At 32.1% G+C, this 16,988-nt stretch overlaps 2 protein-coding genes across 2 annotated transcripts in view; both read right to left on the bottom strand.

Moving 5' to 3' along the window:
• The window catches only part of LOC132721682 (cytosolic phospholipase A2-like), a 36,717-nt gene that overhangs the window by 1,014 nt on the left and 18,715 nt on the right, over nucleotides 1-16,988 (bottom strand). The window lies entirely within an intron of this gene.
• LOC132721680 (cytosolic phospholipase A2-like) lies at nucleotides 229-15,311 on the bottom strand. Its single transcript, XM_060706028.1, has 14 exons — nucleotides 15,115-15,311; nucleotides 14,551-14,697; nucleotides 13,327-13,448; nucleotides 11,365-11,405; nucleotides 10,786-10,918; nucleotides 10,414-10,550; nucleotides 7,343-7,568; nucleotides 6,844-6,958; nucleotides 5,457-5,594; nucleotides 5,054-5,143; nucleotides 4,382-4,636; nucleotides 3,733-3,828; nucleotides 1,760-1,965; nucleotides 229-468 (listed from the first exon to the last, which is right to left on the bottom strand). Exons 1-14 carry the CDS (start codon nucleotides 15,197-15,199, stop codon nucleotides 229-231), a joined length of 2,031 nt encoding a protein of 676 aa, XP_060562011.1. The 5' UTR covers nucleotides 15,200-15,311.

Raw genomic sequence — 16,988 nt, 5'->3', positions numbered from 1 at the left:
AGAACCTTCTAGCTTTACATGCAGAGTAAACATCATGCAGCTTTCATGTGTTATATTCTAGTTACCAGGGACACAAAGATATATACACAAGATGGACTATTTCTCAGTATTTGTTAATCATTTAAACATTTACTTCAGCTATGTAGTACTATTTCAGTAATAAATTTCACTTACTCAGCATTTTTTCAAGCGGTCAATAAAATGAATTATTATCAAACATCAGTAAGTCTAAGCCATGAAAAATACTCCATTATAAGTTAATATACAATGATCTACTTTACCTGGAAATTTAAACTTTCTGAATTGATTGTTGTAGAGAATGAAATGCATGACAATCGGGCAATTTGGGTAATCAGGGTTTTCAATCACATAACATTCCTTGAATCCTTCCCGATCTTTCACCGTTGGGTCAATCTCAGGGAATGGGAATTTATTCAGTTTTGCCCACTCGGCGGCCAGCACAAGTTTCTAAAATAATAATAATAATAATAATAATAATAATAATAATAATAATAATATTGATAATGATGTTGATGTTGATGTTGGTGATTATATCTATATTAAAGTCTCATCCATACATAACAACATATAAAATAGTCAAATCACATAATTATACAAGATAAAATTTGTTTGTGTACGGCCATTCTATTCTGAATGAGAAGAAACTTAAATAAACATAGTGGAAGGGAGCTAACTCCTAAGCTCATACTGCAAGCATTTCAAATATAACTTACAGAGTTACTTGTAGCTCTCTCCCCATTCAATATTCTTATACATCAGTAAGAAACTATTGCTTATCTTATTGTAAAGGAATTACTGGTATTATAACTTAATAATGAACACCCTAGCAACAGTCAGGCGCAATATTCAAACATTAAACAAAGGGAAGAAAAAAGGTCACAAATATTTAGAACCAGTCTTTTTTTTAAAGTTGATCGTAAAAAGTTGCTGATTATTAAATATATAATTCAGAATAAAGTTATACAAAAACTACATTATGCTTTGAGTAAGTTTAAAATGACAAATTGCAAAAGGCTTGTGTTTTCATACTTAATGTTTTGTAAACCTTGTATATCGTTTCTTTAAAGATGCTATTAAAGATGTACTAAGCTCATCTTTTAGTTAGATATTTATATGCAGAAATCTGTTATAGTCTAGAATTTTCTTACTTTGCATAAGAAAATGCACAAGCTGCATTCCCTACTACGGGTCAAGTTAAGTTGGTCATTTCTTAAGAAAAAAACTGGCAGTTTTTTAATGACACTTTGTATTTATACTGTGTTTAACTATAATGTATGGAGTTTAAAACTCAAAATATATACTTTGTGTGATCTTAAAACATGTTTATTTTACATTTACTAAAAGAGTGTGTAGAAAATAATAATATTTCTAAATATCAGATTTAAGCATTAGACATATTTTAAGGGATTTTGACATTTGGTGTAGGTCTGGACTCATAGCTTGTGTGCAAAATTTCAGATCATTCCCTTTTTCCATTTTCCTAAATGCAAGTGATCAAAAATCGATTTTCGACTAACTCGTGAGCATATTTCTTTATTATCTTTAGCAAAATTTTAAGTTAATTACTTGGTCTATGCAAGTATTATTTTTTTTATGTTTTAAGGCTCTGAGTTGAGTTCCTGAACGAAATATAATAATCTGTTCATAGCTTTTGAATATGATAATTGTATTTTTTTATCAGGAAACAACGCGCTAAATTATTATTTGTTTAAAATTTCGCCTAGTTATATGTACGAACAATTTTATATGATAGTAGGATTTCTAGCGGATTTGCTTTGTCACTTTTTCTACTGCTGAATTCAAGTGACAGGATTAGATCAACTTGTCGCTCTGGCCGCAGTATAAGTGGATATGGAGAGTTGAAGGCCAGACCAGCGTCCACTAGATACATCTTTCTGTATTCAATCGGGTACATGTCAAATATTTCATCAAACTGCCCCTCGGCTTAAATTGATCAGTATAGAGACATACTCAGTCGAATATACCAAGAAAGGTCAAATATAACTCGACTCTTTTCACAAATATGCCACGTTTGTTAATGTTACATCTTTTACAAGGAAATCATAAAGAAAATGATTCGAAACCATGTACGAGGGACATTCGAAATATATTGCTTATTTCTATCTGGAGACTTCAAATGTCAAGTTAGCTCAAAAGTGTTCATTTTATGCCCTCGAAGTACTCCCCGTGGCTAGAAATGCAACGTTTCAGCCGATGTATCCACTTCTTGAAGGCGTCACGGTACGCTGATTTGGGCACAGTAATAAGGTACTGATAAATGGCAGATCCAAGTGCCTGTCGGGCAAGGAAGAATTTCAATTTTGGAAACAAAAAGAAATCATATGGGGCAAGGTTTGGAGAATACGGGGGAATAGGCAAAACAGTTACTTTTTCTTTTTTTTCAAAAACGCCGAAGCTATTGCGGAGGTATGAGTGGGGCATTGACATGTAGAAGACGGATATGCTTAAAACCAGTGACAGGGCATCGTTTCTTATAGAAATATTTCAGTTTCTTAAGTACTACTTCCTTGTAGTACTTCCCAGTGATACTTTTGTCCTTTTCACCGGCACTTTTATTGCGACTCATTCACCAGAGAAGAAAATTGCATACAAAACCTTCTTTGCACTCAAAAGCCGTTTGGCAATTATTGGGAATTTGTTTTGTTTAGTGGCCCGGATTTTGTTGCTAACTTTTCTGACGGGCTCAAAATAATGGACCCAAGTTATGGCCAACTGTTTTTTGTCATATTTTGGAAAAACATTTGAAGCAGCTTTTTGTTGCCTCTTTTGCTCATCGGTCAACAGATGTGACACCCATCTAGCAAAAATATTTCTGACTTTCAAATGCTTCTTCAAAATAAAGTGAACGTTGATAGTGATATGCCTTCCTTTAGTGCAATATCACAAACTGTAAATCTGGCATCTCCTTCAATGATATCCTTTATTTTGGAAACGATTTCGTTAAGAGATGCAGATTTTGGCCTACCTGATTTTGATGCATTTTTGATGCACTTTGCACCAGACTAAAATTTCTTTTTCCATCGCCTAACTGTGTCATAAGACACACAAGAAGGCCCATAAGCAGTAGAGAGTTCAGTCATCAACTGCTTAAAAAGCAACCCAGTTTTGAGCGAGCTTTGATGTAAACCCGTATTTCATCTTTTTTGTCGAAACTTCTACCAACCATTTTTACTACAGTGGTCAATGACTGCGTGTATTTAAATGGCAAATTGCATGTCTTACACTTAGTCTAACATGTACATTTATGCACCGTTGTGTAGGTATTGAATAACCCTATACATGTATGTATTGGTTTTTATCGTGTCTCACGTGGATCAGTGAAAGGAAAGCATTTCACTTTTCACTGTTTTATTTAAAAAAAATGTTGCATTAAGATCAATGAAAGCCCATCAACCTCAAATAATCGTCCTTTAATTTTTTCTTGGATTCTGGTGCACAATTTGATTTTGTTAGCTAAATTTCTGAGATTCAAAGCTTTAAAGTATCACGAAGCATTTCAGAGTGTTTGGCGGGGTAAAAGTTGCCAAGATAAAATCATCACACAATTTATAGTTGTATTTTTCTCTGGTTTATTGATAGACATTTAGATTTTTTACTACATTTATTATTTTGTATACAAACTTTCATGAATAAGTAATAGTGTACGATGCCATTCCTAGACAGAGAATCCCCAGGCATACAAATTCTTACTTGTTTCAGTTGATGAGAACTTCGGCAGTAACCCCCTCGTTGCAGTCAACATCGGCGTCGCAGTCAACATCGGCGTCGCAGTCAACATCAGTGCCAAAGGATCAATTTAAATCACCAATGATATATTGACGCGTATGTAGTTAAAATAAAGATCATAGTTAGCAAAATTGGATATTTCTGAAATCGAAATCAGCGTGAATATTGCACAAAAGGATGGAAATTAAGGGGAACATTCTTTCCTTAGACTTGACCATCATTTATATGAAAATTAGCGAAGTTTGCATGTCTTTGTTAATTGCTTGATAAACAACTTAAGCAAATATTAATATTCACTTTTTTATATCAAACTTTACTTATCTTTAATAACAAATTTATTGGTGATTAATATATTTATGTATTTAGTGCTTGAAATGTTCACTGTGCAGGGCACAGTAAAATTAATATAACTATTTGTAATTAATTTTGTATTGATGATTTTATTTCTTTGTTTAAAAAGAGCATATAAAATATAATGGTATTTTATTTACAGATAGAACCACCGCCGTTGAATAATTCATTCACGATTCACAAACAACATAAAGCATGCAACATTTTAACTGACACAAAGGTTACCGCATTTTAAACATAACCAAATATATATCATACTTACTTGACTCATCTATCGGATGGTATTCTTGTAATACTAAACCACGCATGTAGTTAAACACAACTGCTGCCCTTCCTTGGATATTGTTTACAAGTGAATCAATACCAAAGAAATCATAAAATATTTTGAAAATACTTTTTTGCTTTTCCTTGTCTTTCTCCGCTTTCTTTTCATCTATAGCGTTGGTACTCTCTTCATCGTCTCTACTTTCATCATCATTTTCGGCAAGTGTTGCTAGTTCTTCAGCTAATTCTTTATCTGTACAATGCAAAGGAATTTGAATTAATTTCATTATATTTTCTAAGCAACAGAAACAACAATTAAAACAACAAGCAAACAGTAAAAGGTAAGATTTTCAGAATTCTTAAAAAAAAAAACAACTCTGTGTGTAAAGAAACGATTTTGTGAAATGTACAAAATAAAATACACCACAGATGCAAATTTACTTCAAAGTAATCTATAAATGGAGTAAAGTGTTGGGACAGCTTATACCACAAGTTAGTTCAGACAACAACAGTGATGAATTAAAGAAGAAATAAAAAGATGAGAGATAGTAAAAGTGCTTTTAAAAAACTTTCCAATTAACAATTTATACCGTATCATTATGGATAAAGAGAATAATTAATTATGAGGTTCTTTACCCAACTTCAAACCGAAATAGAAATAAAAAACTACCAAGTTCTTCTCGTTCCTCATCTTTATTGTCCTCTGGGCTTATGCCAACAAAACGATTGGCCAAAATACAATGTGCACTCCCCCAAAGACCTGCAAATGTGAACCTAAATTAATGCAATCATCAATCAGCTATATACTGTAACAGTAGACATGTGTGAATATTTTAGTGCATCTTCTGATTCGCATAAACAATTCACTAGTGAAAAATGCTAGCAATGACATGTCTTGCCGGTGTCAAGGTACGTTAACGATGCCTTGAATAAACCACTTATTTAATAATGAGAAGAACGATGTGTTGTGTTTACGGTATTGTAAGAACACGCGCTGGGAGATTGAACCACTTTAAGAAGGCACTGATTGTCAAGAATTTAAAACAAAATTATAAAAATTTCTTATATTTTACCTTGGAAAAAATGCAGTGGTGACTCATCGTATTTTGTTATTAGCCGCCCTTGGAAGAATTTGCTTCCAAACAATTCTGGTCGCATAAATGTGCTATACTTTGACATGCCTATAAGGAAAGGACTGAACTCTACCCATTCTGAAAATATATATTAATTTTAATGATTATTTAAAGAAGGTAACACATGAATATATTCTATCGTAGAAAACAAATAACATACTAGTATTTTAATTTTTAATGTGGCCTTCTAAACAATACATAGATACACAAACACAAAAAACATCATAAAACAATAACAATTACTGAGTAAGATTGTGTCTTATAGAACCTTTTTGACAAACGCTCTTTATTATATCAAATATCATTTATACAATTTTCATTTCCAAATATTTTAACAAATATACATACATAATAAGTATCATAACATAATGAGATAACGACAGAAATATGAATATATTTATTTGATCTGCAAGATATGTTTTTATACTTATTTTTAAAAGATTTCAGAGAATTAGAAGAACGTTTATTAGATAGTATTCTATTCCAAATCTTTGCACCGTCAAAGCTTTACGTGAAAATATTATAAGAGCAATATCCAAAAATTACATGCATGGATATGATTCGATGACCATGTATGCTTTAATTATGACCCAACCAATTAACTAGATCAAGTATAATAATTCAAGCCTGCATATAGTTAAAAAGCAAAGTGTCATTCATTGTATTCATATTAGACACCTAGAGTTTTCTTAGTGAAAGAGGGTAAAACAGAATCCCTAAGAACGTAACGTCTAGAACGACAAATTTGAAAATGCTTTAGGCTCGGTTTGATTGAGACTGTTCATGGAAGGTACTGATAAGTGCAAGCTACAGTCCACGTCCCCCACTAGCACCGGCTTAAACAAATTCAACATTTAAACATAAAATGGTGAAAGTTTGAAACATCCACAGATGTGTTCATATGGCGGTAATCATGGAACCATCAATGTTATACGTTCATACATATCAGTGATGAGCGGCGTAAGGTCCCCAAATAAAAGAATTCTGGTGCCCTAAACGAGGAAACAATGGACGGAACTAAATGAAAGTGAATTTTGAAAGGGGATCTGAGGTTATAAAGCCTGCATATCACAGATAATACGTCAAAAGTCAAATTAAAAAGCAGGCAACATATCTTAAGGGTGATTATTCAGTATTCAGGTAGTAATACTGGAACAACCTAACTTGAAAAGGTTGGAATAGAAGGAACTTAGAAAAATAACATATTTTTCATAAACTAGTTTATGCATATATCTGAAGTGTGAGTTGATGATATTCTTCTGATTGATCATTGCATGTCTAAAAACCACGAATATACATATATAATACTGTCAAAGTACGTATATACCGTGAAAGACCTTAGCCGATGTCGTAGTTTTTACGTGAACACCTGCGTACAAAGGTATAGGAACCAATCCATCCTTTAACGTTTCTCTCTGATCTGTCAGTTTCGAATCCATTCTCTAGCCAAAATCAAAGATATATACTTTTGTATGCATAGTTGATAAAATACTTCAATGTCAAACGACTACATATAGTGAATATTTACTTATTTTAGTATAGCATTATTTACTTTATTTTTTTTAAAATATCACTGCATTTTCAAAGATTTCAGGACATAAGATATTCAAGATAAAATATAAACATTGAAATCTTCTATCGAGACCTAGCAATAATTATATTCTTGTATCAAAGTTACAGAACAAAAATATTCCGAATGTAAGCTCTAATTTCTTTGTCCCTAAAATGGTCAAATTCATCTTAAACATTCACTTCATTTTAAGAAGACATTCATAAAACACAAAACAATCCCATTTAAGATATGTAATAATAAATATAATTCATACTCCTCTGAGGAGTGCCTCGCCGACCATAAAACCGTAGACATCCGTGAAGCTGAAAGGTTGCCCACTTGCCTTTGCCGATCTCACGTCTGACATACACTTTATCCAATTCAAAGGATTAAACACGATCCACCTAGGACTGGATTCAATACTGTCACCTAGCTCTTTGCGAAGCTCACGTGGAGATTTCTTAGGATAGTCAGGATGGGAGTAGAGAGTCGAAAGGTACCTGATTTTCCAAAACGACGCATATGCGAAATATATAAATACAGTGTTATAAGGAATCTAAAAAATTGCGACGAGTTTATTCCAAAGGAGTTGTGACGTTTTACTAGATTGGCCTGGAGGTTTGCATGAGTCAAACTTTTGATTATTTCAGTTGTTTTATTTTGCTTTATTTTCGCGTAACCGTATGTTTACATTATGAATATCAGAGAGATTCTGCATACATGTACGAGAAGGTGTTTGTGTGTCGGTGGGGGGGGGGAGATTGCATAACCACCTACCCCCCTCTGAATCCGCGCATGTCTAAGCGCTTATTCAAATTAATAAGCGCTTGTTTTAATTAATAAGTTAATATTATGGTGGCTGATTTATGCCATGGCGAAAATACGACAGATGGATTGCGAATATACAACAGTTTTTATGTGTCGTATTTTCGCCCTCCTTCTGATATATCTTGCTTTTTTTTGCCTTGAAGAATAAAAAAAAGCAAAAACACGAAGAGGCGACAAAGTCCAATTTTGTCATTTCTTCATGTTTTAGCATGTTCGAATTTTGAGGCGAAGAAGCGAAAATACGACATGACGTTAATCAGCCATCATATAGTATTGAATGTATCTAAGTATAAATAGAAATTAAAAGGTTATTTACCCTAGTAGTATTAAAAAAAACAAATAACATGTTATACAGAATACCGTCATGTAATTAACTATAATTTATTGAATGGTTGTTTGATTACATTAATTATTCGCATAGCTCAATCAGTTAAGTCGCGAAACTTGTAATCTCGACATTGTGGGTTCGATTTTCTGGCTGGCCAATTAAAATAACAAATTAGTCTTTCGGATGAGACTTTAACTCGAGGTCCCTTGTGATGTATCATCATACATAATGAACTTGAACTGACCATATCGGGATGATTTCTCGACTGTAAATGACATAATTTTCCGCCGTCAAACATTGGTCATTCCAAGTTCATTGCGAACTGAAATGATTAACGCTGTTCATGAAGGTCATATAGGAGTGGCTTAAACGCTGAACATGGCCAAGCATATTATGTTCTGGCCAGACATGGTCAAACAGGCCAAAGACCACATGTTAGCATACCCTTTATGTCTAACACACAGAGCATCAAATGTGAAGTAACCATTAAATCCCCACACTGTGCCCCAAAGACCCTGGCAACATATTGCCGTTGACTTATTTACACTTGACGGACGTGATTACCTTATAACTGCGGACGTCTACAGTAATTACTTCGAAGTCGATGCATTGCCAGACACAAAATTACAGTAAAACTGTAATTTGAAAATTAACAATGCATATGACTCGCTATGGTCAAGTAAAAACATTGAAAAGCGATAATGGGCAACAGTTTAGCTCAGAAGAATTTCAAAAATTTGCTTCTGACTGGAATTTTAAGCATGTAACATTTTCACCTGGATATAGTCAATCCAATGGTTTCATAGAAAAAATGGTCTCAATAGCCAAACAAAAACAACAAAAAAAACAATGAAAAATGCCACGAGACCAACACAGACCCATATTTAGCATGTCTGGATTATCGTAACACACCTTTAAACCGCGGCTATTCCCCCGCACAACTGTTAAAATTCATTTTGCTTACAACTAATAAGCAATTGAAACCATTATTCATTAACCACAAATCTGTAAGAAAATCTCTGCAAGAAAACAAGGTTACGCAAAAGAACTATTACGATAAGAGTTCGAGGACACTTCACCCGCTACACAGGGAGTAATTTTGGAAAACTTGGAAACCAGCCATAGTTCTAAAAAAAGAAGGGGAGAGATCATACAAAGTGCAGACTGAAGATGGCGCTTTTTACCGCCGTAATCGCCGTTTCATAAACAAAACGCGGGTTAAGTTACCTATCAATACAAAGTCCTTCCCTAATATTCTCCACCAAGGTCAAGAGCCTCATAATGAAATCTCAAACAAAGCACCTTTAAATGATACAGGTATTTCCCAGAATCTTCAAAATCCTACTAGTCATGAAACCAGGTCAGACACAGGTTATCAGACGCGCAGTGGTCGAGTAGTAAAACCTAATAGTCGTTACAATACCGATGAATGGAGCACTGTTATTTAATCATCCGGAATTGATAGACATTACCTAAAGAAGATCTAAAGAAAACAGAGAGAGAGAGAGAACAGAAATAAAATAATACGAGTAATAAAAAATGTGACTTTAAGATTATTTAAATTGTTCTCTTCAGTATGTATATGCAGTTTTAATCATCATCATTGCTTATTATCATATACATTTTTATTAACATGTGTTGCTTATTTTTTTAAAAACAGGGAGATGTAGTATCATCATTCATGATGAACTTGAACTGACCGTATGTATAATGCTTCTTTGCGCATGTCCCGTATTTCTAGTAAATATTTAAGGTCACATGTTAAGGTTTAGTCAGAATAAATTTATATCTTGTGCTGAACACTAGTCGTGTTTTATTTTACTTCATTATATCAACGCACTTGATTTAATTTCTATTAATTATTGTTCATTAATAAACGAACATTACAACACCGTGTATGAATGCTTAAACACTTGGCACGGTAAAGAACCAGGAGAAGCATCTGATATTTGGGCACTTTTCTGTATCTGATCTTGCACTATCCTCCAAAAATCAAAAATGACTAATACTCTTCTGGAAAACTTGCCCACATGGGTAACCGGTGGCTAGTATAAATAAACTCAAATGAACACATTAATACATTCTACACTTTTGTTATGAGTTCATCTTTGTACGCTTTATATGAAGACAACAACAATCAAAAACAGTAATCTCTAAAATAATCTCTCAATAAAAATAATGTCCCTTACCAAGCTGAGCCGGAGAGACCCAAGTTATACATAACCATATCTGCAATTTTAGAGTCCACCAGGGCACCCATTGCTCCAGAATATGCTGTCATTGCACGGAAACCACCACCAGATCCCATTACAGCTATTGTTGGAACCTGTAAGTGTAAAACATACAATAATGATTCGACTTACATGTGCAACAAGTTTGCCTAGAGATGTATGTTTATGAGAAACTATCATTTGCATAGCTTTAATAAAGCCTTTAACGACCTAGATCTTCGTCCCAGACACATATTAGACACAATTTGAAATGAAATTGTATTTTAAGTAATACCTTTATGACATAAAAACATCCAAAAACAAAACTGCGTAAAATCATAGGTTTACTACCTCGTTTGGTGTTTTTGGAGCGTCTTTTCCTAACATTTCTTGCATCACTCGATAAGCTCTTTCTTTCCTTTTTTCCAGAAAGGTCTTTTCTTCTTCGCATAGTTCTTGTCCGCAGTATATATCAAGGTCCGAGCTTTTATTATAAACAAAGACCTCTTTATAAAGTAGTAAAAAGGCGTTTCACTTGAACTTACAGATTTAAAATAATATTCTTAGAGCTCTTTATTTTAGTTATTTGATAAATGTTAAATATAAACATGTCTTGTTTTTACACAGAGAAATGTATGTAGCTGTCTGAGTGACCAAAGAAATGATTATAAAAAATATTGATATTAAAAACAGAATCAGTCAGTCAGTCAGTCAGGCAGTCATATCAAGTCAAGTCAATTGTCAAGTCAAGTGTCAAGTGTCAAGTTAGGTCAAGTCAAGTCAAATCCATCCATCCATCCATCCATCCATCCATCCATCCATCCATCAAATCAAATCAAATCAATCAAATGAATCATGAAAAAAAAAAAAGAAATAAAAAAGATATATATTTAATTTAATAAAATGAAATAAAAAAATTAAACCAATCACGTGTTGTATTCTGCCCACATCTCTATGTCAATTTTCGAACTCTGAAAACATATAATTTGTAATTTGTAAATACAATATTACATATAATTTGATAATACAATATGACTTTGTATATGTACGAGGGATGTCCGGAAAGTTCATATACTTCTTCATTTTTTATACTATAACAATACATATGTTGTACAAATTTTGTCAGCACAATTATACATTTCTAGCTAACACATTTATAAAAGATTACTGAACTGTGAGTTACATTTGTATTTTAACAGTAGTTATATACAACATATATACATCGTCATGGAGCTCTTTGACAACGTCAACGGCATCAAATTAACTTCCCGTTTACAGATTATTCAATTTCTTCCGTTTTCAACAGCCATGGTACCTGTATGGTGTATACTTAATACATGTTTGTTTCTTTGCCATTACTTTATGAATTTCATATACTAAAATTAATTTAAAAACAAAGATGTCACTGGTTCCAATACAGTGTGTGTGAGATGTCTGTCTTTTCCAAAGAATTTTATAACGCAATCTACGATATTTTGGCCATGCTACTTATGGTCGTCTGGAGCGCTCTTTTACCTAATTCTGTCATTCCCGCTTCTTAATCTTGTTTGACATTTAAACACAAGTTGTCTTGAACAATTTATGGCTGAATTTGTTTTTAAAGTAACGGCTAAAATCTCAGTTGGTCCCATATTAGAGTTGCTATGAAGTTAAATAACATTACTTTGCTCCGTCCTTGAATTTGACGTCATTTTGCAACACAAAATTTACGCACCTTCATTGCCTAAAACCGTCGTTAACAAGCTGTTTATTTACGTATGACGTCATAATTTTCACAAAATATCATGCAATTGTATCATTTGATGTCGCAAAATTAAAACGAGAGTTTGCGTAAAAAATACATCTTTTAGCAACTTATTATTCAAGTAGCTATCGTCATGAAATCAAAGTGCTCCGTGATTCGTTGATCATGTTGCCATGGTGATTGGCGCTTTGCGAATATTACTTTTATCATGTTTTTTAATTTAAAAATATGTAGCATATAAATACTTTAGCAAAATATTCAATCATCATATTGATATGACTGCTTATAATAATTTTATAGCCTTGTCTACGAACTTTCCGGACAGCCCTCGTATAGATATGGAAATACCAGAGTCTCTGTTGACATTACATACATTTATATAATTTGTTGCATGAAAAGACAGACATAATATTATTTTAGCACCTAATCTTTTAATCTGGTTGTCCCTTTTTGTGTATAGTTTAGTGAGTAGAAAATTCTTCATTTTATTTTTGAATCCAGCAAACTCGGTGCAATTGCATATAAGGATTCATGTGGTTATATTTATAATAGATACAATATTTTATAAATTTAGTTATATATATTTATACAATATTCTAACAACTCATCCGTGTCATAGTTGGCAGGCACACAATCCTATGCCTATATAACGTTTAGCAGACACTTTGTACGAACAATAAATATTGAAAAGAATTATGGTTTTATTCCTACGGAAGCACAGAGGGGACATTCCGATGTTATTTTATTTTATGTCGTCGCCTAGGATATAATTCAGAAAAAAATCGTTTATTTAAGAAGAAATTGAATAAGAAAAAGTTTATTCATTTACACCGAACCAATGATTAGTGTATAATTACTATAGGATGGTTAGCTGAATATCGAAGTGAATGGATCTGACTAATGCGAAATTCATGTCACGGTACTGAACTTTTCCCTTATTGTGGTAGATAGTGTGTAAGGTGCCGGACAGCTAAGTTGGTAGAGCTTCGGTTCGGTATTCCAAAGGTCCAAGGTTCGAGTTTCGGTCAGGTAGCCCATTTTTCTTACCCTGTGACATCATCTAGAGTCAAAGTCAGTGTCACTTCCTACTTACCGCCAATCGCAACACCTAATTAATTGGTAGTCATAGAATAATTATTCAAAATTACCTCATTGAAGTTAATGGTCATCTCTTGTTTGCGTTCAATCAAATCATTTAAATTAGGTATCTTAATCATCTGAGTGGAGAGAATATCATCAGATATGTAATCCGAGTCCATTAAAGTTAATTCTGAAAATTATATTCCAAAAAAATAAAATAAAATAGATAAGAAACATGTTTGTCTTATTCTTATTAAAGTAAATTCATAACGTTAAACATACAATTATAGAAAGAAATGCAGAATTAAAATCTAAAAATAAAGCAATGTGTGAAGAGGGAATGATTTACAATATAAAACACACCATGTTGATCAATGTAACGATTAAGGTCCTCGCTGTCAATATAAGATAAGATAATATGATAGAATAAAATATAAATATATGATGAGATAACATGATAATAAATATTAAGATTATTAAATATAAGATATCATGCCATGTCATAAGATAACGTTATATAAGATGAGATAACATGTCATAAAATAGGATTACATGATTACATGATTTCTTACATACATGACATTAGATAACATAGTATAAGATCAGATAACATGATATTCATGTAGAAAAAAATATATAACATGATTAGATAAAATTAGATAAAAGATGAAATAATATCTGATGTTGATGAGATAAAAAGAATATATAAGGTAACAATAAGATAATATCAAATATGGCAAGACATTGTCACCGTATAACATATAACAATTAGATAACATCAAATAAGGTAAGAACTATGTCACCGTATAACATATTACAGTAAGATAATATCAAATAAGGTAAGAAATTTGCCGCCGTATAACATATAACAATAAGATAATATTAAATAAGGTAAGGATATATTAAATAAGGTAGGAATTTTGTCACCGTATAACATTTAACAATAAGATAATAATAAAACAATCTGGAAACAAAGTGATCCCTCGGAAGCATTAATCACCATTATTCACCATTAATTAATTAATCACCCATTACTACATGAGCATTTTGTGAAAATTGGCAGTTTTTATTGAAAAGCCTCCTGTAACAAGATCAAATAGCTATGAAACTAGAAAAGATGCTTCAATAGTCATCAAAATTTGCACAAATGTTGAAGACGTTTATATTTTGAAGTAATGGGTTAAATAAGAATTTGTCACCGCATAACATATAACAATTAATTATCATGCCATTATATTTCAAGTATTTTACGAGGATTATTCTTTTTTTTTCAACTGCTCGCAAATGTTTACCCATATTGTTTCCTTCAACGTATTTGAGGAAGAATTTGAAAGTCTCGTTCCAGATCGGTTCGTTTTTATTCTCGCAAGATTTGGTTTGTCTCTTAGGATTTGGAGCTCTTCTGACTTTTAGCTTAACGTACGTGTCCGGAGTATCCACTGAAATAAAATGTTTCGTGCGCTTTAGAAAATATAATTATAAAATACTGAACGTTTATTGACAACAAAACTTTAAACCTTCGAATTTAAAATGGATGTTTTACAACTGATACGAAAAATGCAAGTATTTATTTTTGATGCTTACAAGTTTTTTCTCTTTAAAATTGAATTTCAGAGGTTAACGATATGAGAAAAATGTTTACCACATGACCATATCTTATATCTTGTTAATAATTGCATGTATTTCATTTAACAATCCTTTTTGCTAAAGCCCTCACATTTTATTAAATCCCTCGTCCTGATAGCTCTTACTTAAAATGCGTCCTTGAAATTATGCAGATGTTTATGTATGCAAAAATGTGTCCCGAACGTGTGGCTTTCTTTTGATATGCATGCATGCATAAATAAATAACTTACTCATATCTGACCAGCGTCCTTTTGTCACGTGACCCCTGACAATCTTGACGTTCAAAACGTAACATGGTACTTTTACAACCTGCATCAATATATTGTCGAAACAGATAAGTAAAACAAATATTCTAAGAGTTTTCTGTAATGTTTATTTTAAAGTTGAAAATGTAACAAACTTTTTATATTTCTAAAGAATTATGCAGTCCTTACTTGAAAGATAACACACCTTATCCGAAACCCTGATTGAAAGGCTATGTTGTCTGTCAATCATATCAGTAAATATTTAAACCTTCATATCTGATTTTATGCCCAAAAATACATTTTTTCTTTAGATATTCAAATTAAAAATGAAAATGATTTTCTTTTAATGAGTTTGGACCATTATGAAAACGCGTTTAAAAATTACTTTAAAAACACATGCCCCTCTTTTAATATCGGAAATTGCTACCTATAAATTATAGTTTATAATTGACTGATTTTGGGGTATCTAAATGAATAAGAATATTATAGTCTTAAAAATAGAACCTAGACAAACTATGAAGGTATTAATATGATAATATTATTGTAAGAATAATTTTACTTACCTCATAGACTCCAACCGGACCTGATTCTTTCTTACTATATTGTAAAAAAGTAGTACACTGATTATATGAACGAATATATACACATAAAACTAGTGTTGGGTATCGGGCTCAAAAATCACTATCGATAATCGGACCACCACAATCGATTGTCTGCCGATAGTATAATCGAGTTTTGCATTTTTTATGGCCCTTTTTTCTGTTAAGGTACCAATCCTATTATGTATTTTTTATACAGTAGTGACCACATTTTGAGAATAAATAAACTCTTGTCATCAAGATTAAAGTAAGATTTACTCTTTGAATTCAAAACAAACAACACAAACTTTGTAACAGGCAATTTTTGTATTACACAACTTTATGGCAGTCAATATTAGTACAAATGTACTAGTCAACAGGTCAAAATATTGTAGATCACTAATTTAACTACAGTAGGTATGTAAGTTTATAATATTATGTTATTACACACTAGAATTTTCGAAAGTAGTATTAACAATATAGTATAGGCAATTCAGTGGTGGAAGAACATTCAAATAATCGATTTTTAAAAAGGACTATCGATTGTTGCCGATTTTGGGGTGGTCCGATTAGTTATCGATTTTCAGAGACAATCGGGACATCACTACATAAAACTAATTGGTTATAAGTATAAAAACAACAAAATTACGGAGAAATATTTTCATGTTATATTTTCAGCTTTAGTACGTAATGTCATGTTTATGAAGAGACCAATTATCGAAATAACACAAGCATCAAGTAACATTTAACAAAAGACTATCTGTTTTTCGTTTTATGATGTGTAGTATTAAATAAAATAAAAAAAAATCAAAGTCCAAAAGAAGAACAAAACAAAAGCAGAACAAGAATAGGAAATGAGATTAAAAACAGGGCATTATACAACTAGGCAGAATAATAACAACAACAACAACAACAAAAACAACAACACCAATAACAATAAAAATAATAATAGAAATAGAGAAGTATCAAGAAAAAGAGCAGAATAGTCTATAATAGAAGATAAAGCATAAAAAAGAACAAGACCGGGACAAGGACAAAAAAAACAACAACAAAACAACAACAAAAAAACAACAACAAAAACGTAAGTGTTGAAGAAGAACAAGAAAAAGCGTTAATCTAAAAAACAACAAAAAAACCTCAACAAAAAAACACAAAAAAAAACACAACATTTCATGTACTGAAAGTGATAGTGTCTGCGATATAAAGGTCGGTTTATAATATTTAGTCAGGTATTTTTTTTAATACGATAACAGGTTTTATGCATGAAGTGAGGGGAAGTTT

The sequence above is a fragment of the Ruditapes philippinarum genome, unplaced genomic scaffold, assembly GCF_026571515.1.
Source record: "Ruditapes philippinarum isolate M1 unplaced genomic scaffold, ASM2657151v2 ctg837_1_1_1_1, whole genome shotgun sequence".
In the NCBI taxonomy this organism is placed as follows: domain Eukaryota; kingdom Metazoa; phylum Mollusca; class Bivalvia; order Venerida; family Veneridae; genus Ruditapes; species Ruditapes philippinarum.
This window is presented reverse-complemented; position numbering and strand designations above follow the sequence as displayed.